At 52.1% G+C, this 23,272-nt stretch overlaps 1 protein-coding gene across 1 annotated transcript in view; it reads right to left on the reverse strand.

Moving 5' to 3' along the window:
- Positions 1-559: 559 nt before the first annotated feature.
- LOC118209690 (cytoplasmic dynein 2 heavy chain 1) overlaps positions 560-23,272 on the reverse strand; it is a 158,113-nt gene continuing 135,400 nt past the window's right edge. Inside the window, 6 exon segments of the mRNA XM_035385246.1 lie at positions 560-1,017; positions 3,837-3,953; positions 7,012-7,093; positions 7,549-7,658; positions 15,872-15,961; positions 18,969-19,178. Coding sequence (XP_035241137.1) covers positions 859-1,017; positions 3,837-3,953; positions 7,012-7,093; positions 7,549-7,658; positions 15,872-15,961; positions 18,969-19,178 — 768 coding nt within the window. The 3' untranslated portion in view covers positions 560-858.

Below are 23,272 nucleotides of genomic sequence, written 5' to 3' on the forward strand. Positions count from 1 at the left end.
GCGTGTGCATGCGTGTATATGTGTGCGTGTGCATGTGTGTATGTGTGTGCGTGTGCAGGCGTGTATGTGTATGCGTGTGCTATGCGTGTATGTGTGTGCGTGTACATGTGTGTGTGTGCGTGTGCATGCGTGTATGTGTGCGTGTGCATGCGTGTATGTGTGTGCGTGTGCATGCGTGTATGTGTGTGCGTGTACATGCGTGTGTGTGCGTGTGCATGCGTGTATGTGTGCGTGTGCATGCGTGTATGTGTGTGCGTACAGCGCGGTACGTGCAGTGCTACTGATGATAATGAACCCCGGAGACAGACGGCAGCCCCAGACCCAGAGACCCCAGCGCGGAGGCGCGTGGACAGACTGCGGCAGATCAGCCGTTGGCTGCGCAGGCTTGCCTCCATAAACACCCCCTGATGGAAGGGACAGGGACGGCGTGCGGGGCGGCGATGACACTCACAGCCTGTTTTCAGCTCTGAGTCCCGCAGCGCAAATAAATTACAACCCCCCCAATCTGCATTCCCTGCAGCTCCCACATGCAGCATCCCGGAATGAAATACACTTCTGCTTCATTCTCTGTCATATTTATTACTGTAGAAAATATACACTAACACTTCCATCTGCTTAACTCCAAAATATACATACACACATAGGCTTCTACTCACATCATCTGTATGGAACTCGTCAATTACAATCAATCGATGGATTACAACTGAATTAATCAATTACGATGGCTGAGCTATAGATTTGTTCAAAGGGATATATAAATATATATTGAATTACAGCTATATAACAATAATGCTAATATGAATTTATAAAAATGTTGGAAATGGCCGCTGGGCTCCCCTCTCAGAAGCACGGCGGGCCTCACTGCTGTTTGAGGAAGAGGGCGGCTCCGCACTGGACCCACTGGTCGGGGCTCCCCCCGCAGGGCACGTCGATGTTGGTGACCACGCGCACGCGCTCGGCGCTGGTGTACACGGGCAGGGAGATGCACTCCTCCGGAGGGTAGCAGCCGCTGCAGCTCTGTTTCACACCGCAACACACAACACAGAGAAGAGCAGGATGGCAACGCGCACAACCGCTACGCTGAGCTCTAAACGAGCGGCAGCGAAGGTAGAAGGAAAGAGAAAATGCACATTACTATCCCAAAAAAGAAATGAAAGGAAATTTAGTCATGTCAGAAAAGAGAAATACTGTAATGAGAGTAACAGTGAGCTAACATGGTACAGGGTATGGAAAACTCCACACCAAGAGTATATGAAGAAACTGTGTCTCCTGACAGAAGTTAGGAAAAAAGTGTGGTTGTTGCTGACTGGAACTATCAAGGTTGGTAGAGCGGATGGGGACGGTTCTGGGATACAGCTTGACTGCACCATGCCCTGGCTGTTCCAGTGAAACCCGTTCCATTGAGAAACATATGGAACTGATAAGGTGAGACATTATAAAATATACAGGTTACTATGGATACGAGCACTTGCCCAGAATACTAATGGTTGATGAATAGATTAATTTTGTTACTTATTTATACTCTTGGCAGGTTACTATGGATACGAGAACCTGCCAAGAGTATAAATAGTCATGAAAAATTAATTTAATAATCACCTGGCAGGAGAACAGCTGGTGTGAAACAGCTCAGTCGGATCGTTAGAAGAGCGGTTTATCTAACGCATCAAAGCAGAGTGGCAGTGCGGCCTGGTTTCCTGCATCCTGCCGAAAGTCCCTCCTCCCCCCCCGGGTGAAGTTTAGGTACAGTCTCCGTTTGCTCACTGGCCCGGGTGTGGCTACGGGCCCAGGGTACCCGCGCTCACCCTCACAGGCAGGAGGGCTCACCGAACGCGCTACAGCAAACAGCCTGAGGAGCAGAGGCACCTCCCACATCAGAGCCAGAGTGAGCGTGCCTCTGCCAAGGCTCAGTGAGCATATCCAGGGCTCACAGAGAGGAGTACCTGCGTGGAGGAGCTGCTGAACTATGCACAGCTTCACTCTAGAAAAAAAAACATCTGGAAAGCGTAGGAACTGAGGGAAGGAATGGATACCTATCAGAGAGAGAGAGGTGAGGGGCAACTCTGTTTTCTCCCAAACTCGTTCCTGAACTGTGGTTGTTTTCCCCCCTCCCGTAAAGATCTGTTTTTCTGTCAGTGGGACAAAAGGCAGGACCGCGTTCCTCTTCCCAGGCCTTATTTACGCTTTCCTCCTGCGGTCTGGGGGTGGCTGCCCCAGCGGTCCCCGCGCGGTCGGGGGACAGGAGCCGCGCCGTGAGGGCCTCCCCGCGTCCCTGGGACCGCCGGAAAAGTAAAACAGGAAAAAAACGAGAAGAATGCAGGCTCGCTTCGAGCCAAGAACCTGACAGGAACCCCCCACTTGAAAAACAGGAGGCGAGGAGACGAGCGAACAATGGGGAAGTGGCCGTCCCGTCCCCCACCGGCCACTCACGGGGGCCAGCAGCCTGCCCTCCGACCCCACGAACCCGACCCTGCCGCCAGACCACACAAACAACACGCCGGCCTGCTGCAGGTGATGTCACAAGGGGGGGTGATGGACACGTGGACACAGCGTGCCACTCTACGCGAGCCAGAGCTCATTGGCTCTTTGTCACTGAAGAGTGGAGGAAGTGTGGCTGCACCTCCAGCCTGACATTTAGCAAAAGCTACAAAAATCAGGAACAAACACAGCACATCTGGCAGAAACTATACAAAAATAGTATAAACTAAATAAATAAATCCTTCGTTCTGAACTTCCATATTGATATTAACAGTGTGTCCTTAAAACTACTGCTGAACTGGAAGAAAATAACGTGGTCCATCTCATTATGTTACCTTACATATGGTCTATCTCAGGGTCAAGGAAATCTGACTTTCTCCTTTTTAAGTTAATGATATCACCATTTAATGAGTCATCACAGCCCAGGTAATACTGACAGAGCTATAATAGCCCTAATACCTGAGTGTGCCTCCTCTTTAAAAAATGACCTGCTATCATCATTCATCTGGACGTATGTGCTGGATGAAAGAACCTGATCAAAGAGCATTAAGCATGCCCAGTTTGAATGGAGAGGAGACAGTGTGTCAGGTAGATAAGGTTCTATTAATACCGGTAAGGTCAGACACTTAAAGAACGTGTGTGTGTGTGCGCGCGCGCATGTGCGTGAGTGTGTGTGTGCGTGAGTGCGTATACGTGCGGGAGTGTGTGTGAGCGTGTGAGAGCATGTGCGTGCGAGTGAGTGTGAATGTGAGTGCGTGTGTGTGTGAGTGTGAATGTGAGTGCGTGTGTGAGTGTTAGTGTGAGCGCGTGTGAGTGTGTGTGAATGTGAGCGTGTGTGTGTGAGTGAGTGTGTGAGTGTGAGTGTGAGCGCGTGTGTGTGAGTGTGAGCGCGTGTGAGTGTGTGAATGTGAGTGCGTGTGTGTGTGTGAATGTGAGTGAGTGTGTGAGTGTGAATGTGAGCGTGTGTGTGTGTGTGTGTGTGTGTGTGAATGTGAGTGCGTGTGTGAGTGTGAGCGTGTGTGATTGTGCGTGTGTGTGTGAATGTGAGTGCGTGTGTGAGTGTGAGTGTGAGTGTTTGTGCGTGTTAGCGTGTGTGAGTGTGAATGTGAGCGCGTGTGATTGTGCGTGTGAGCGTGTGTGAGCGTGTGAGCGTGTGAGTGTGTGAGCGCGTGTGAGTGTGTGTGTGTGAATGTGAGCGTGTGTGAGTGTGTGAGTGCGTGTGTGTGTGAGCGCGTGTGAGTGTGTGTGTGTGAATGTGAGTGAGTGTGTGTGTGTGAGTGTGCGTGTGAGCGTGTGTGTGCGTGTGAGCGCGTGCTCCAGGAGGAGACAGAACGCAGGCAGAGAGGTGGGGCAGTGGGTACCTGCGGAATCCAGGCGATGTAGCAGGGAGGCACGGCCGACACGCTGGGGGAGTCGTGCTGGTTCTCAGACAGGCGCTTTCCATCAAAACTGCACCCTTCCAGCTTCAGGCCTCCGATCTGCCACACAGGGGGGCATCAAATATTTACACCTCCCGCCTGGCGCTAAATGTCACAGTGTACGCTAACGAGCTGCTGCCCTGCTTGGAGAAGGGCGCCCCCTGTAGGCCCGGTGCCCAGGGACCGGAGGGGCAGGGCAAACTCCACCAGCGACACGGAAACTCACAGCAAGCAGCACCTTATTTTCACCTTTAAAGAAAGAACACGATGCACATCTCTGCATGGCATTTACAGCACCTATTCTGACACTTTTTTTTTTTTTGGAATAAAAAGGTCGTACAGCTTCAGAACCTGAGTAACCCGCGATGATCACTCTGCACAAACACTGCCCTCTTTCAGCCTAGCTGCAGTTACTGTGTAGGAAACATGGCAGTCCAGACTGGATTTTTTTCTCCACGCAACGCAATCAGTAACTACACTCTGCAGTCTGATTGGTAGCTGACACACATAAGTGAGGACTGTGGAACAGCACGCAGTCTCACGGTGTCTGTCCACAATCAGCAGAGGCACACGCTTTCACGCCCGTCCCCCCCCCCCCCCCCCCCCTCCGTGGTCCTCTCCGTCCGCAGCGGTGCGCGGAGAGCCAGGGAGCGAGGAGAGCACGGGCGAACGGCGCGCGAGATTCAATTAGCGACCCGAGCGCAGGTGTGCGGGCCGCACCGCCAGCGGGAACATTGCGTCTCAGCGACAGGCGGGGATATGAAACAATGCGCAATCACCCAATGCGGGGGAAAACCAATCCCGCTTTCCTGTCCGCGGGCGGGAGACGCGCGATAAGCAGCAGCCTCTAACGCCGCCGTTATCTCAAACGCAGAGCAGCTCTCCTGATTGTGTTCCTGCGCAGCGCATACGCTGAAATCATATGAAAAACCCGGCCCTTCTTAATGACGGGAGTGGCTTTGTCACCCTGGAAAGAGCACGGTGCCGGGAATGCAGCTGGCCTTCCCCAGCACTTTCGCTCGGCGTTTCCGTGGAGAGGGAGAGCAACGAGAGCGGAGCCAGGGACGGAACATATTCTTCTGCTCCCACTTCCTCTCCAGACGGCTAAGGCTAATTTGTGCTTTTAAAAAGTGTTGCTTGCCGAAAACGGAGGCGTCGCACGATGTTGCCATTTATACTTCGGCGAAGGCCAGCAGTCTCTATGGTAACGAGACGGCAAACTCCTGACCACTTGTTTACCGCTTGTAAACTTTCCAATCACAATACTCAGCGAATTATGATGCGGCAAAGTGTCCGCAACGTAACAAAGTTGTAGCGGTGTTGTGCAACACTTGGACATACGTCGGTCTTGTCAAGCAACGCTAGTGAAAGTGTTGTGCGACGAACTCTACAGCAGGCTTACAGCAGAGCCCTTAGGCCCTGAGCCCTGAGGAAGGTCAGCGGTGTTTCGTGCCGTCCTTGCGGGTTATCTTCCGCTGCGCAGAGCTGCATGCTGGGAGCACGGCTGTGTGCTGTCTGTGGGACTCCTGCAGGCACACTCCACCCCTCTATGCCGCCTGGCGGCAGCACAACAGCCCCTCACTCTGCCCCTGCACGCCGGCTGCTAATGCAGGACTGCCGGGAATCTCAAGTGCCCGTGAATTTCTGCGTATTTTATCTGTGAATTTATATTACGTGTGAATTTATGTGCATATTATCTCTGAATTTATGTGCATGTCATTAAGAATCCGGCCTGAAGGCTTGTTTGACAACTAATGAAACATGGAGACCGTTTCATTGACTGGGTGACAGCTTTTCTCTTTAAACATTACTGTTGCCATTTTCTTTTTTTTTTCCTAAATAGCAAGCTCAAAAATCATATGCTAAATAGGATTAAATGTTCTCATTTGAGGACAGCATTGGTTTACGATTAGGCACTTGCTCAGCTACACTGATATTTAAATCAATGACCATTCCCTGACCACACACACAATACCCCGGTTGGAATTAAACAGCAGGAAGTGCTTGTGTAACATCTCCCCACTTGCAAACCAGGCAGCACACCGGCAAATTATTTATGCACCGCCGCCTATCAGAACCACGCGGGCTCTCTCTAAACCGTCCAACAGTTGCAGAAGCGTCACTTACTGCGGAGTAAGCAGTCGCTCAGCCTCACAGCAGCTGCTCAAACCCACTTGGTCTGCCTTTCCCTCCCCCGAAAAACACGACACAACAGACCGCAAACACTTCCTGTCTGCAGTCTCCATTTAAGGGAAGTGTGAGCAGGCCGAAGCCCCCACATTCCTCACTCCAGGTCAAATATAAATAAACTGATAAATAGATGAAAAAACTGGCTTCTTTCAGCCCGATTTGGAATGAAACGGAAGGCTGATATAAACCTGGGGGGTAATGTAAACCCAGCAGACTCGGCAGCCATGTCGGGGTGCAGCTGGACCTGGCCTGGCATAAACACGGCCAGAGCGGCTCCTCGCTGGAGGAGGAGAGAAACGACGGCAGCGGAGGATAAGAGTCAGAGCAGCGCCCGGAGGAACGGGGCCAACTTCGCCCCTCTGAGAAACGCTGGGAAATCTCCACAATCGATGAGAAGGAGCCGGACGGAAAGGAAAGGAATGCAGTGGAGATGAAAGGCTGATTAAACAGCCTGAGTTTGACAGGTGGGACAATGACAGGGGAGCCCGTGAGATCACTGGGGCGGACTGCTGTATAAATACCTCTCTGTAAATTCCCCTCCGCTACGGGAAACTCACAGGATAGAGTCACGGGGCGGGAGTCCCCCTTCCTTTCCATTAGCCGCCGCGGTTTGGTGCCGGACACTTGCGGCTGGTCCAGACGAAAGGGGCGGGGCTACGGGAGAAAATCGCCCCGCTTGAGTCTCCCCCAGCCCCGCCCCTTTCCCGCACGCAGAGAGATGGAGCGATAACCCAGAACAATGGGGCAGACTCTTTACTAGTGACGTGGGCCTGGGTAAACCCCGCTCTCGGCCTGGCGCCTGGTCACGGGGTGGGGTGGAGGATTTAGGGCTGCTGTCCTAAATCATGGAGGACAGGCTCTGTGGTCGTCCCATAAGGGGAGCGGCGTTCCCCGCGTCCGGCAGGCTCGCTGCTGCCCAGCCTCGTACCTTCACTTGGAGCTTGGCCTCCGGAATTCTGCTCTTCCAGGACGCCACAAACTTCAGACTGTCCATCGAGCAGCCCATCGTCCTGGAAACAAGGAAGAGTTTGCTGGAAATCCTCACTTGAGCACACACACAATATTTATATGCTGACATCATCTCTCAAATGTACTTGTAGATGTACTGTACAGCCAGATGATATACGACTTGTTACCAGAGGTAGACAATCCAGGTTCTGAAAGTAAAAATCCTCCCCAGTATTTTGTTCCAATCACCTGGATTTGCTAATGCAATTAACACATTGTTCAGCCAGGAGGTAGAACTAATTTGTGAAATCAGCTGAGTTCAGGGGTGGAAGAAACAGGACCTTTACTTTCTGACCTCTGAACTTTCCACCTCTGCTAGCAACCAATTTTATCCTTTATAAGGATGTATAATAATGAGAATTCTCATTAGATTAGGAAAGGGAGGGTAGTTAGCTGAAGCACAGAAATGCAGGAGAGCGTGTTGTGACAGTGGCAGGCAGAGCTCTCTGGGGCTCACCTGGCAGTCTCCTGTCTGAGCGCGTTGAGGAAAGTGTCTGGATGGAAGAGTTCAGACAGGTCCAGAGTGTCCGACAGCAAGCTCTGTCTCTCCGCCCTCTCCACCCAGCTCTGCACAACACAGCACAGCATGCTGAACTGAGCACGAAAACACACCATGAACACGCACGTGCATGCACACGCACGCGCACACACACACACACATATGTACACACAGAGACTCGCACACTCACAAACACACAGACTCTCTCACACAAACACGTACACACACACACATGCATATGTACACACAGAGACTCACACACACACACACACACACACACACACGTACGTGCACACTCACAAACAGTCTCTCTCACACAAACACGTACACACACACACACCCAAACACACATGCATTTGTACACACAGAGACTCACACACATGTACATGCACACTCACAAAGACACAGACTCTCTCACACAGACAGACACACACAGACACACAGACACACACACTCCTGTTCTCTCTGAGCTGATGGAGGCACAGAGGTTAAGCGAGGACAGTCTGGCTAACGGGGGTGATTTGATGTGAAGATCAGGAGCTGATCCAGAGCAGCCAGGCCATCAGTCAGCCAGCGTGTCTGGCAGATCCTCAGCTTCAGCGCATACCTCCACGTAATTAAACACTTTTATCAGCTCACTGTTTGCAGGGGCTGCAGGAGCAGAGGCGTTTATTTGTGCTGTCCTGTGTTGGTTGATGTCTGAGTGCATTAAAGAGTACTGTGCTGAAGAGAGAGAGTGTGTGTGTGTGTGCGAGCGTGTGTGTGTGTGTGCGTGTGTGTGTGCGTGTGTGTGCGTGTGTGTGTGTGTGTGTGCGCGTGCGTGTGTGTGCGTGTGTGTGTGTGTGTGTGTGCGTATGTGTGTGTGTGTGTGTGTCTGTGTGTGTGTGTGTGTGTGTGTGCGCGCATGTGTATGTCAGAGTGTGTCTCTGATTTTCCCCTGTGCCCCAGATTAAGTGCACACAGCACAGATAGGGCTGCAGGCTGAGGACAGGCCTGGACATGTGCCAGCTCCTAAACACCCCTCTCCACCATCCCACCCCCTCAACATATCTGCAGACAATCAACCCAGTCACGACCGCTACTGCCGCCAACGCCTTCAACGCAGGGTGGCCTGCGGACATCCCAGTGATCCAAGGCGTCACGTTTCACCCAGAGTTCCTCCGCGGTACACCGGCAGAAGGGCTGCAGGCAAGGTAAAGCCATGCAGCAGGCGCGTGACGGACAGGCTGGGGGAGGAGCTCCGTAAGGGAACTGACTGTCCCTGGCTGCTGTCCAGCCAGCGCGATGACCGCAGAAGACAGGAGAGGCACTCAGAGCCCTGAATATGAATCAGAGTGAAAGGTACCAGCAGAGTCAGAACCCTGAATACGAATCAGAGTGAAAGGGACCAAGAGTCAGAACCCTGAGTATGAATCAGAGTGAAAGGGATTGGCAGAGTCAGAACCCCAAATACGAATCAGAGTGAAAGGGACCAAGAGTCAGAACCCTGAGTATGAATCAGAGTGAAAGGGATTGGCAGAGTCAGAACCCCGAATACGAATCAGAGTGAAAGGGACCAAGAGTCAGAACCCTGAATATGAATCAGAGTGAAAGGGATTGGCAGAGTCAGAACCCTGAGTATGAATCAGAGTGAAAGGGATTGGCAGAGTCAGAACCCTGAGTATGAATCAGAGTGAAAGGGATTGGCAGAGTCAGAACCCTGAGTATGAATCAGAGTGAAAGGGATTGGCAGAGTCAGAACCCTGAGTATGAATCAGAGTGAAAGGGATTGGCAGAGTCAGAACCCTGAGTATGAATCAGAGTGAAAGGGATTGGCAGAGTCAGAACCCTGAGTATGAATCAGAGTGAAAGGGATTGGCAGAGTCAGAACCCTGAGTATGAATCAGAGTGAAAGGTATTAGGAGAGTCAGATGGTCAGATACAGAGCCAGGGCTGGGGTCAGCAGTAAAGAGTCGGGCAAAATCTGAATGAAAAATTAGTGTCAGAATCAGGCATAGAGAGAATCAGATAAAACATCCCATTCAGAGAAAATCACAGTCAGAAACGTTCAGAACAGAGTTTCGCATCGCGCTGCATCCCCTCGTCTCCCAGGACGACGAGGATCGACCAATCATCCCGCAGAGACGGAATCTGTCACTTTCCATTCAGGAACACCTCTTTGTCACTGTCATCATCGCCAAGCCCCAATCTGTCTTTCTGCCAACTGCACCTGCTCAGAAAGCTGAAAGAGCAATCAAGCCTTAACGGCCTTCATGTGACATCAGAGAGCCGACCTCCGACCTCCATTATTCAGCCTGTGTAACGCCGGCAATGCAAACATATGCAGGAGCAGCTACCCGAGGCCATGCAGGGGGGTAAGGCCATGCAGGGGGGTAAGGACATGCAGGAATTTAAACAGTGCAGAAGGATCGAGGGCCTGGAGGAGGGGTAGGAGCGGAGTAGGGTCCTAACCGCGGACCGGGGCGACGATGGCGTCCCATTTCTTGCCCCCGGGTTCCGGATAGGGAAGGTCGCGGGGTGGCGGGGCGGCCGCCCGCTGTGAAATCATTCCGACAGCCGGGCTAATAAATCCGCACGGCGGCTCCATTAAAAAGAGCGCAGGGTCTCCTAATAAGCAGAATTAGGGCGGCTTATTCCTGCCACGCCGTGCCCTTGGAGCGGAGCGCGGGCGATTAGTCACAGCAGGGTGACAGACACGGCTCTGCCGATTGGTCTGCTTGGTGGACGTAGGCAGACACGGCTCTGCTGATTGGTCTGCTTGGTGGACGCGCGCAGACATGGCTCTGCTGATTGGTCTGTTGCGTGGACGTAGGCAAACATGGCTCTGCTTATTGGTTTGCTTGTTGGACGTGTGCAGACATGGCTCTGCTGATTGGTCTGCTTGGTGGACGTGCGTAGACATGGCCCTGCTGATTGGTCGGCTCAGCGGACATGTGCAGACACTTCCTGCCCCCTCGGCTGCTTTGGCAAAAGTAGCAGCTGGATGGTGAAAGGTGGGTAGAAGAAAGGTTTGTTTTCAATGGCTGCTTTTCAATGTTGTTGCTGATGAGGCAAATGGACAGGGGCAGAACTAATGCAGAGCCTAAGCAGAAGACTTGCCTCAATTATGGGCTCATTCACTTACTGAGCTGGGCTGTTACCAGGTATGCCATCAACCCAGAAACCAATTCAGCAACTATGCACTCTCATCGGTAACTCCAAATAGGCCCGATTCAGAAATTGGGTCAGTAATCTATTGTTTTTATTTGGGTGCGAAACAGAGCTTGCCTCTCTCGTCATAATGAATCCCTCCTTCCGCACTAACAGAGTGGACGAGTCAATCTCAGCCAGGGTAATTTGATGTCTCTAAGTGTAATTCGTAGAGTGAAACCACATTAGACCCCAGATAGATTTGTGAGTTTTCCCATTTCAGAAAATCCGATCCTTATCTTGGTTAAAATCCCCGGGGGTGTGGAGCAGGCTGAGGGCTGGGGAGAGGGGTGGGGTTTGGGCTGACCTCGGCTACGCCTCCCTCCCGATGAGATTAGCGGTAATGGGGCTTTTGGGAGCGAGCCTCAGTGACTGCGGGCCCCCCCACGCTGCTGCACCGTGGGCTCATTCCGCTGATGAAAGGCCTCCTCGCGGAGGAAGAGAGGACGGAACGGGGGAGCGCTAACGTCCTCTGGAAGGCGGGGGTTATGTCCCGGAGAGACGGTTCATCCTTAAAGGCCCCGGCGCCTCCGTGGTGGTCTGGGCACCTGCCTCGCGCGGCGGCACGCTACTCATCCACCCTCCAGCTCTGGAAGAAAGAGGACATTAGCCTGGGCGCTAAGGACACCGCACCATCCCACAGATGTTCATTAGGCTGCGTATGCATAGCCAAACTGAACACTGGAATGGGATTTCTGGAAAACCTTGAGAGAGCAAAACTGCTGCAAACTCAGATTTAGCAGCCATGCAAACCTGTAACATCAAGCGACCTTATGGTAACTCAGATAAGACAATCAGGCTGTTACTGAAAAGCAGAACTGATAATGGGGGGGTTTCCATCGGGCCCACGCAGAAAACCAAGTTCAGCAAGAGGGCACTGTGTGGTAGGAGGTGGTGTCTTTAAAATGAGACATTAAGCCATGGACATTAAAGATTGTTTAGTACTCTAATTCTTGCCAAATTCCCAACCCTCTCAAACCCTCCCCCCTTCAGCTGAGGGATGGTTAGTGCTCAGGCACATCAGGCACAACAGCTTCAGGAGGCTCTATAAATGAGTGGTGGTGGACCAAAGTCAGCCTCCAATCACTGCAAAGAACTATCAGAGCCATGAGAGGTGAACCCAAGGATAAATCTTACAGAGTCTATTGGTAATTGTTCGATGCTAATGTTGCATTTACTCGATCAGTCTTTTCTGAGCTGAAAGTTGGCACAGGCTCGATAGCTAGCAGTACACATCAAGAAGGACGGATCCGGAGTGTGCAAATGAGCAAATCGGAAATGCTGGCTCTGAGATAGCCATAAAGAAAGCTGCATCCCAAAAAGTGTCAGCCTTTTCCACCAGCAAATGAAAGCCTACATGAAACTTTATTGCAAAAGTTCAGAGTTGCATGTAGGAATATAACCCGTGAGTAAATTTGGATTTATTTCTGTCTGCAGATTTGGTATGGCTACGTTTCTATAACAAGCTTAATAAACTCCTTCTCAAGAGCAGCCAAGGCATGCAAAATGTTGTCCCTGTTGGCATTAGAAGTGACACGCTTCCCAAGAGATCCAAAACGAATACGCAAATAGAAAACCACTAGCTACTGCTTGGAAATCCACTGCTCCTGCTGAGCACCTCGGTTTGATGAGAAATGTAATGGGCTCTGTTGGGTGAGCCAATGAAGGCCTTAAATGGTCCGCAGCCCTTCTTATGAAACATCAGAACAAACATCCCCTTCATAGGGGACAGGTGTCCGAGACGCCCCGGGGTGGCAGCGCTCCAGAACAAAGAACTCCGTCTTGGCTGGAGGCCCAGTTGCCGCGGGAGACGGCACCCGGGCGGACGGTAAGAGCCTGATTCAGGCTGTCCTGAATGACAAGGCCACCGCAGTCCGGCACAGGGAGACGGCCGAGCTTAATCAATCAGATGTGATTGAGCTTCACACTGAATACTGATTTGGATATGACATGACTTGACAGTTAAAATAAAGATATGATGAACTTCCAGCCCCTGAAGGGAAATTTGACTTGGACAAAGGCAACCGGTGTGTTTGAAAAAGGTTTCATTTTTTATATGAATCACTATACACAGTGAGCTCCATAACGTTTGGGACAAAGACATTCCTTTGCTCAGTACTCAACAATTTTCAATTTGCAATCAAACGATGCACATGTGGGATTAAGCGGGATTTCAGTGGGGGGGACTTTTTATACATAGTCCCCCATTTTAGGGCACCATAATGTTTGGGACAAATGGCCTGACAGGTGTTTCAGCATAGTCAGGTGTGTTCAATAGCTTCTTTAGTGCAGGAAAAAACCAAACAGTCAGGTTTGGGCTATGTCTATTTTGTTTGTTTGTTATTTTTCACATTTAGCAGCCTCCTAATGGTTTCCTTGACTTTAACTGGCACAGCTCCGGTCCTTATGCTTACAAATGCACATAACAGACTCCAAAGGTATTCAAAAGTCTAGAATCAAGACTAGATACTGAAAGCGGTCTTATACCTGCACTAAGGAAGCAAATGGACACACCAGACTAATCAGCGAGACTTGTGAAGCCATTTGTCCCAAACATGATGGTGCCCTGAAATGGGGCTATGTATAAAAAGTGCTGTAATTTCTACACACAGAAACCAAAATGCATAAAAAATACCCTTTTATAAAAATTGAGAATCTGCACTCGTTTGGTCACAAATCTAAAATTGTGAAGTACAGAGCCAAATCAAGAACATGTGTTAGGCCCAGACATTATGGGGGGCAGTGTATATATACAGCTATTTTTTAGACAATGCGATTCCCTCTGTAGCCCTTTCCCCTTGGCACCAGACGGAGAAATGCGCAATGACAGAGCAAAGAGAAAAGGCGGCAGCTGGTAGCGGTAAGCGGATTAGGAGCGTGACGGCCTCGTCTCTTTCACGGGAAGCATTAAATGCATCAGCGGGGCCCAGTGTACACACACCTGTGTGAACGCGTTCCTGTCACAAATGTTCTTTCCCAACAGGCCCTGCAGGAACGCCCGCTGACCGCCCGGCTCCACCAGAGCGAGGAGAGGAAACTTCTCCGGCCGTCCCTGCGATGGGAGCGGCGCGGACGAGGTCAGGGGAGGCATTTTCCCTCACTTCCTGTCGCACCCTGAACGCAGGAAATGGAGCGGCGCACCTCAGGAACAAAGGGAAAAGACCTGCTCAAGTCACTCGGCCGGGGCGCAGACCTTAAATAAGGAGGACAGCTGAGCAGACGCGTCGCCGGCCGTGAGCAGGGTGACGCCCTGGTGGCACCGCGTGCTGAGAGCAGCACGCGCACAGGACAGATAAGAGCGACGGTGACCTGGCTCGACCGCGCCCGGACCGCGCCCGCACGCCCCCTCGCCCGCACGCCCCCTCGCCCCAGGGCTGGCGGGGTCCCGTTCTGGAGGCGCCCTTAACACACGGCTTTCGCGGTCCTGGGAAATGAAGGGGGCAGGTGTTTAAATCGATGTTGGGTGCCGTGCACGTGCACCAGCAGCTCGAGCGCGTGTAATCTGAAGTTCACATCAGAGGACGTCCGTTCACGAGCGCGCGGTCCTCACGGCCGCGAAGAACGCCGCGACCTTGGGGTTGCAATCGCTCGGCCCCCGCACCCTCCCCTTCCCCACAGCCAATGGCTTCACTGATTAAATAAGAGGGTAATTATCCAGGAACGGGAGAGTCTGATATGGCCAGGCACACACGCGGGTCTGTGTGCGGAGTCCTTCATTGCCCTTAATTGTTCATTATTACGATTATGATTAAAAAGGAATTTCACACTCACTACAATTTAAAGGGTGTTTCTTCAGAAATAAGACGCAGTACAATTTCCTAGACTGATCTGCACGGTATGCAATGCGTGATCCCGAAGAAAGAACTTAATAGATTTAACTTTCACAAGGTTATTAATTTATGAGCGTTTGTATCTCAAAAAGCTCTGTAATCTGACTGTCAAGTAAATATTTTGCGCTATAAACACGTTCGCTGCAATCAACGCTGGGTCATTTGGCACGTGTTTCCCGATTCCAGGAATGAAAGCGTTGTTTTCTCTCTGGTAAAAAGTAATAATAAAGGGATAGATGGCTTGTTTATGGTTTTGGGGAGAGCTGAAGTGATTGTGCGTCCCTGTGGTGATGTTGCGATGAGCGGTACACAGAAATGAATAATTCACAGCAGACCATCAGAGACGCTTAATATTCAGCCAGCGGCACTTCACTCAAGGTCGGCCCGTTCATTCAACCCGGTTCTTATCCGCTTAATTATTTTTATATTTTTTTATCCGATGCATCTTTCGGATTTTTATTAGGACTATTACCTGCTTTTGTAAAACGCTTATGAAAGCTTTAATGGATGGTACTAATTATAGAAGTCTTTTCTCGATACTGGGAATAAAACACGGATACAGAGATTTTGCAGAAGGGCTGTGAAAGAGAACTGTAGAAGGGACTGCAGAATCGACCGGTCCTCCTCTAATGCTGAACAGATCCACGAGGAGGACCAGCCCCCTCAGCCCTCCACAGCCAGCTGCAGCAGCCCGTCGCTATGAGAGGAGGCGAGCGTTATCAAACGGAGAGAACGAGCGCTCCTACCTCCATACACCTCCCCATGAGCTAATTTCATGCACCTCCTCACACACACACTTCCTCACGTGCTAACACCACACACCTCCTCACATGCTAACTCCATGCACCTCCTCACAACCTAACTTTCAAGCATAACCTGAAAGATATGTCCAGTGTATGTTTCAGCTAGTAGTGGTGCGCAATTTAGCTGGACGTGTGTGAAGTGTGTTAGCCAGAGGTGTGTGATGTGTGTTAGCAGCAGGTGTGTGATGTGTGTTAGCTGCAGGTGTGTGATGTGTGTTAGCTGCAGGTGTGTGATGTGTGCTAGCTGCAGGTGTGTGATGCATGTTAGCTGCAGGTGTGTGATGCATGTTAGCTGCAGGTGTGTGATGCATGTTAGCTGCAGGTGTGTGATGCATGTTAGCTGCAGGTGTGTGATGTGTGTTAGCCAGAGGTGTGTGATGTGTGTTAGCTGCAGGTGTGTGATGCGTGTTAGCTGCAGGTGTGTGATGTGTGTTAGCTGCAGGTGTGTGATGCGTTTACCTGTATGGCGAGAGCACAAGCCACCACAGCTCTTAAGTACTGCATGGGGTCCTCCGGTCCCTCCCACTTACTCTGCCAGCTCAGAGGACACTGCAGAGGGGAGGAGGAGGGAGACTCTGAGAATGCATTCCTGCTTAAAGATCACGTACAGAGTACAGATACGCTCTGAAACAATAGAGTGATCGAGTGAAAGAATCCAGTCATATTATTAATCAACCAACTAATATTTTATGCAGCGTTCTGAAGCGAATTATATGTGTGGACATAAATCTTATATTTTGTAAGATCTGAAAGCAACTCTCAAAACAACAGTCTGAGCAGAACAAATAGGCAGGCACCACTGTGTGTAGCGATTGATGAATTAGTCCAGTGATAGCCGTCTCAACATGTTCACAAAAACATAACAGAGTCCAGAAGAGAGAATCCCAGAGAAAAAAAGGAACGTTTAAGTATGCCTGCTAATTTCCTTAAAACAGTGACAGAGGGTGGGAGATACAGAGGCGGGGGGGGGGGATACAGAGATGGGGGGGAGACAGAGTGAGAGGAGACAGAGAGGGAGAGACAGAGACACACGGGGGGGGGGGGGGGGGGAGGAGAGAGTGAGAAAGAAAGAGAAAAGGACTGAGGGGATTTCTCCTGCATTAGCGGACACGCGGAGCTGCAGCGCAGTAGGAGGGGATTAGAGTGATATGGCTGGTGTGAGGAGGCCTGAGAATCTCCCGCTCCGCTCATCCGTCATCCTATCAGCAGCAGGGCCCGGGACGGGGCGGGGGGGGGGGGGGTTAATAACGGGCCCGGCTGGCGCGCTAATCAAAGCCACAGCGCGGCCTGTCTGTGAAGAGCGCGGGACGCGTACGCACGTGCGCCCAGAGTGCGCCGCCGGCACGTTCGCGGGACTACGCGCCGCGGCCAGCAGATGTGGCGGAGGCAGGCCGGGGCGTCTAAACGCCGTTCCGCCCCCACCTGGGCGTCTGGTTTCTCCCCAGCCTCCCCCCTCTTATGAGGCCTTTCACCCCGCCTCCTCTGCCAGAGAGCCCATCGCCTCAGAGCACCGCCCCCAACGATGGCTCTCCGCTCCCCGCGCCCGCCTCCCCGACGGAGCGCCCCGCTCGCCCCAGGAGGAGCCTTCGAATCCCCCTCAGGTTTTATTAACGAGACACGGCATCCTGGGAGATCAAGGCGCAGAACCGCAGTCTGTCCTTTACACTCTGAGAGACTCAGAGATTCTGAGAGACTCTGAGAGCGGAAAACTTGTGAGGAGATACATGATGAAACTGGCACTTTCTCTAATTACTGTCAGACAGCCCAGATCTGTTTGAAATGTGGCCGGCTGCCCTCAGACAGGATATCAGCACGGCACTTCACCTTCCCTCCTCACACGCACAGTAAACGTCACTTCACAGGCCATCCGAGACCGTCCCCATACCGGGCACCGCACAGCCGGCAGGTCGCCAGGGCGCTTCCACAAACACCTACGATCAAACGACATGCATTAAACTGAAATAATACACATTCTTAAAACTCCCTTTAAACGTATCCTATTTAAAGGCACTCCCAGTGCAGGTAAGGCGATGGAAGGGCTGGTTGTAATCTTCTGCTTTCCTTCCGTCCTCCAGCGAATCCCCTCAGCGGTGAGAAAGCGCGTCGCTGAGCGGAGCTGATTATGGTGATTAACGGGGAGGTAAACAGGATAGCACTGAGATTACACTTCCTCAACCACTGCGAAAGATCCGGCAGGCTCTTCTCTCGGGCTGTGAAGAGACTGCACACGCCCTCATGTTTTTTGGGGTTTTTTTTCCCCCCGTAATGAGAGCTTCCTGATTTGACGTCCTTGTCATCCGACGGGTTTGAAGCTAAGGGCTGTTTGGCGTCTAATCGCGAGGAAACTATTCTGCCTGCGCCGGGGGGGGCCGCGTTCGTGCCCACCGGCTCGAACAGGAAGAGGAAGCGGTGCGAGAGAAGCGTCGGGTGATGACACGTGCCAGGAGACGGCTCCGATGACTAAGCGGATTAAATTAATCAGGAGTGCAATCAAAGCGTGAAAGTTAAACGCAGGCGATCTCGTTAGATTATTATCGGCTGTCTCAAAGCCTAATTGAGGAAAGCAATCTTTCTAAAATGCCGGGGACAGGGAGTTAACAGAAATGGAAGTGCCACGCCAATTACTCCTCGCACAAAACATCGGAGTCAAAAAGAAGTCTGGGTTCAACTTTTAATTCAGATCAGATCGGACCATAATGTGGCGGGACAGGCGTTGATGGGAACTGTTAAAAGCTGAACGTGTGGATGTAATTGGCTTTAGCAAGAGCTCTTGAGGTGGGAAGGTGAGGATGACCATGTACTGCCATCCCTTCATAAGATCCGTGAAGGACAGCGAGACCGGAGCCTGAAGACCAATCCGAGGCCGCGGTCGCGCTCCTGACCGGACGGTACGGTCCTGACCGGGCGCTGCGCTCCTGACCGGGCGCTGCACTCCTGACCGGACGGTACGGTCCTGACCGGGCGCTGCGCTCCTGACCGGGCGCTGCGCTCCTGACCGGGCGCTGCGCTCCTGACCGGGCGCTGCGCTCCTGACCGGGCGGTACGGTCCTGACCGGGCGCTGCGCTCCTGACCGGGCGCTGCACTCCTGACCGGACGGTGCGGTCCTGACCGGGCGCTGCGCTCCTGACCGGGCGGTACGGTCCTGACCGGGCGCTGCGCTCCTGACCGGACGGTGCGGTCCTGACCGGGCGCTGCGCTCCTGACCGGGCGGTACGGTCCTGACCGGGCGCTGCGCTCCTGACCGGGCGCTGCACTCCTGACCGGACGGTGCGGTCCTGACCGGGCGCTGCGCTCCTGACCGGGCGGTACGGTCCTGACCGGGCGCTGCGCTCCTGACCGGACGGTGCGGTCCTGACCGGGCGCTGCGCTCCTGACCGGACGGTACGGTCCTGACCGGGCGCTGCGCTCCTGACCGGGCGCTGCGCTCCTGACCGGACGGTGCGGTCCTGACCGGGCGCTGCGCTCCTGACCGGACGGTACGGTCCTGACCGGGCGCTGCGCTCCTGACCGGGCGCTGCGCTCCTGACCGGACGGTACGGTCCCGCGGTCACTCACCTCCTGGTTGAGCAGGGCGGTGGCCAGCTTGTGCACGTCGGCGGTCAGCAGGGACGTCCCGCGGATGACCTTGCTGAGGGCGGCCAGCGATTGGTGGATGCTCTGGACCAGGCGCACGGCGTTGAACTGCTCCAGGATGACGAAAGAGAGAACGGGAGAGCCCTGGCTCTCGCTGGGCGGGGCCACCTTCTGATGGATTAGAGACGAGCCCTGAGAGAGAGAGAGAGAGAGAGAGAGACACCCTGAATGACAGACTGTATAAGCATCTGCTGACCAACGCTCTTCTCTGCCACCTCCGCTGTGGCCACGCTCCGGTGTCATGGCGATAAAGCACCCTGAAATTGAAAAATGAAATGATTAAGAGAGGGAGGATGAGATGGGACAGGGGAAGCGAGAGGGAAAAGGAGAGATAGTTAGGGAGATAAAAGGTGGACAGAGGAGAAAGAGAGAAAGTGAAGTGGTATGTGAGGGCTGTTCTGCTCTTATCCTCCATTAAAGAAGCATCCGGCACACAGAAATACACACGAGGCTTTCAGGAAAAGCAATCAAATTCTCTTCAGTTTGCAATCAATGTGCATAGTTTGCCGTTTGATACCTGAAGCTGTTGTAATGAAAGCTCTATAGCAGTGTGTGGTAAGTAAAAGAAGGGGTGCGGGTCAGTAGATGGGGAGATATAGATACTAAGGGTTCACTTTAGCTGTGTGTGTGTGTGTGTGTGTGTGTACTGCATGTATGCGTGTGTGTGTGTGTGTACTGCATGTATGCGTGTGTGTGTGTGTGTGTGTACTGTATGTGTGTGTGTGTGTGTGTGTGTGTGTGTGTGTGTACTGCATGTATGCGTGTGTGTACTGTATGTATGTGTGTGTGTGTGTGTGTGTACTGCATGTATGCGTGTGTGTGTGTGTACTGTATGTATGTGTGTGTGTGTGTGTGTGTGTGTGTGTGTGTGTGTGTGTACTGTATGTATGCGTGTGTGTGTGTGTGTACTGCATGTATGCGTGTGTGTGTGTGTACTGCATGTATGCGTGTGTGTGTGTGTACTGCATGTATGTGTGTGTGTGTGTGTGTACTGTATGTATGTGTGTGTGTGTGCGTGTGTGTGTACTGTATGTATGTATGTGTGTTTGTGTGTGTGACTGCACGTGTGTGGACTGTGAGCTGTGAAGCTGGGGTGAGTGACAGGCCAGCAGAGGGCCTGTTAGGGTGATGTGGACGCCCCTGCCCTCAGCACGCTCTGCTGTTTACACTGTAATGTCAAAACATGAGCTCAAATACGCTCCCAACCAACCAGCACACCTCCCCTGAGGAGCGCTGCTGAGGGAGCGAAGCAGCTTGAGCAGAGGTCTGACAAACAACGCGCCAGAACGCTTTCCGTCCAAAACAAAAGATGCATTGGGCTGTCGCGCTGCTCATTCAACCTCAGCCAAAGGCAAATTCAATTAGTAACATACAAATGCTGCGCTTCTCTGGCTAACAATGGAACTCAATGGCCCCGACAACCCGCCAGCACACAAACACACAGGCTAGAGTAACATCCACTTGAGTAACCTGAATAAGATATGCTAATGCTCTTTGTTACTGAGAAATAAAGAGGGACCAGCAATTCATTCAAGGCCAGTGAAATGCTGTAGATTCTCAAACATTCATAGCTTCATTTGCACCCAGTATAAAAAGCCCTATTATCACTGCATCACTTTTATACTGCAATTAAGTACGACAAAAGCTGGCGGTGGGTCTATGCCCCGCCCACCTCTACAGCTAACGAGGCCACCTTTGCTAGGAATAAATACAGCACTGCATAAGGAGGCAAGTGGGAAATCATAATTATCACCTAAGCACTGTGGGTGATATCCTGTAGATACTCCTGCCCAACCCTGTTCCTGAAGATCTACCGTCCAGTAGGTTTCACTCCAACCCTAAGAAAGCACCCCTCCTTCAAGAGCTAAAGCTCTCCTTGAGCTGATAATCAGTGGAATCAGGTGTGCCAAATTAGGGTTGAAATTACAAATACAGGATGGTACTGTAGATCTCTAGGAACAGGGTTGGGCAGTCCCGCAGTAGATGAACACAGAAAGGCAAACATATTCTACATGTCTGTAAAACAGGCATTAGCGAAAAGGTACTATGTTCAATACCTACTCCAGTCAAAGCACTACACAGCATGGGGCTTATAAAATGGGCTTATAGCCGGGAGGTTGCATGTTCAATTCCCTGGCTGGGAACTGCCGTCATTCCTTTGCTCCGGGCCTGAACTGCTACTGCAGAACATCCAGCCAAATAAATGGATAGTGTGTAAAAATGCAAGCCGCGCAAGTCGCTCTGGACAAGATAAGCCTGCGAGACAAACGATTACAATAACAATGGAGCCCAGACCGCGAACAAACAGGGCAAGTTTGTCAGCAAACAGTTCAGAGCCCAGAAACATCTGTTAATTTACTGTAAGCGAGGAACGGTGAAATGTCACAGCCATCGCCACTGGGAGATCCCAGCCGATCGCTGAGCCCCAAATCTCCAATACCCGCGCTCGGATGTAAATGCGGACAAATAAGTAGGAGATTATTTTCACATTTCACACATGCAAGCGTACCTGAGGCTGGTACCGTACGTGCCAGGATCAAAGTGCCCTGGATAACGATATCTATGCAAAACAGACCACCGAGAACCTGGAGCTGTCTGACTGAAGGACACTGGGAGAATTAGAAAACATCATTATCATAAAAAGAGAAAAAGCTCAAATCAAGCAACGGAGAAGCAGGCAGATAACTACAGCGATGAAAAATATCCTCGAAAATCTGACAAAATCTATTTCTTCCCATTTACATGATGGACGGGCAGGAATGTGCATTGGTGCCACAGTGCACACGTATCACACAGTTCACGCAAAGAGAATGAGTACGTGAGTGTGTATGTGTGCGTGTGTGTGCATGTGTATGTGTGCGTGTGCGTGCATGTTCATACATGTCTTTGCATGTACCAGCGCTGCTGTGGGTACACTGGGGAGCAGCCCTATGGCTGTTTTCAGGCACACAGTAGCAGACCCCAGAGAGGGGACGGAGCGCGTGAGCCCTTCTTAATGAGCGAGAGGGGCGGGGCCCCGCTCATGTATTCGCTCCTGATTGAGAGGTGTGAAATAACAAGCTGAGCGCGCTGCAGGCCCCGCGAGCGGCGTGACCTGGTGACCTCCGTGCGGCCCGCCCTGCCGGGCTGGAGCCGCTTCGCATCACGGCTCGTTATCCGCACGCTAACGCGCGCGGCCCGCTCTGCTGGGCTGGAGCCGCCTCGCATCGCGGCTCGTTATCCGCACGCTAACGCGCGCGGCCCGCTCTGCCGGGCTGGAGCCGCCTCGCATCGCGGCTCGTTATCCGCACGCTAACGCGCGCGGGCACTAGACCCCGCCTGCGCCGGGGCGCTGCAGCTGACAGCCGCACGGGGAACGGCGGGAGAACAGCGAGCCGCGGTTATTTTACCGCCCGCACTAAAGCCTCGTCCGCCAGGCCGCCACTGCTGGAATGTTTCCCGCCCAAATCAATCAACTGCAGGAGGCGCAGACGCCCGTAACCTAGGAGGAGGTGTAACTGATAGTCAATGGAAGATTCAGCCGTACCGCTAAAAGTTACTGCTGCTTTTTATGGGTTGTCACCCAACAATCCGGTGCAGAAGATAAAACATCTACTATTTTTTTATGGAGGCTAGCCTTCTCCCTTCCTAAAATTGCACCTGCTACCGACAGCAGCCAGCTGGTGATTTCACAGGTTTGGATTTAGTTTCGATTCTGCTGAGGGAAGCAGAGTCTCAAGTAAATAATTAGACAATATTTCTTCCCAAGCAAATCTAGACCTATTTACTTGCAATAGACGTTTGCAAACAAAGATCCATCAGCGATGCACATTGTACAGTGTACATTGTAAAAAGTGTTTTATACGTCTAATCACATGGCAGAGTGTTTCTGTCATCTCCCTGCCATATTTAAGGCTAATAGAAGGTAACTATCATCTGAGGCACGCAACCCATCCACTGCTCTGCGGTAGAGCATCTTTACCCACGCCGGTCTCTGCTCTGCAGTAGAGCATCTTTACCCACGCCGGTCTCTGCTCTGCAGTAGAGCATCTTTACCCACGCCGGTCTCTGCTCTGCAGTAGAGCATCTTTACCCACGCCGGTCTCTGCTCTGCAGTAGAGCATCTTTACCCACGCCGGTCTCTGCTCTGCAGTAGAGCATCTTTACCCACGCCGGTCTCTGGTCTGCAGTAGAGCATCTTTACCCACGCCGGTCTCTGCTCTGCAGTAGAGCATCTTTACCCACGC

Source organism: Anguilla anguilla, chromosome 12 (genome assembly GCF_013347855.1).
Source record: "Anguilla anguilla isolate fAngAng1 chromosome 12, fAngAng1.pri, whole genome shotgun sequence".
Taxonomy (NCBI): domain Eukaryota; kingdom Metazoa; phylum Chordata; class Actinopteri; order Anguilliformes; family Anguillidae; genus Anguilla; species Anguilla anguilla.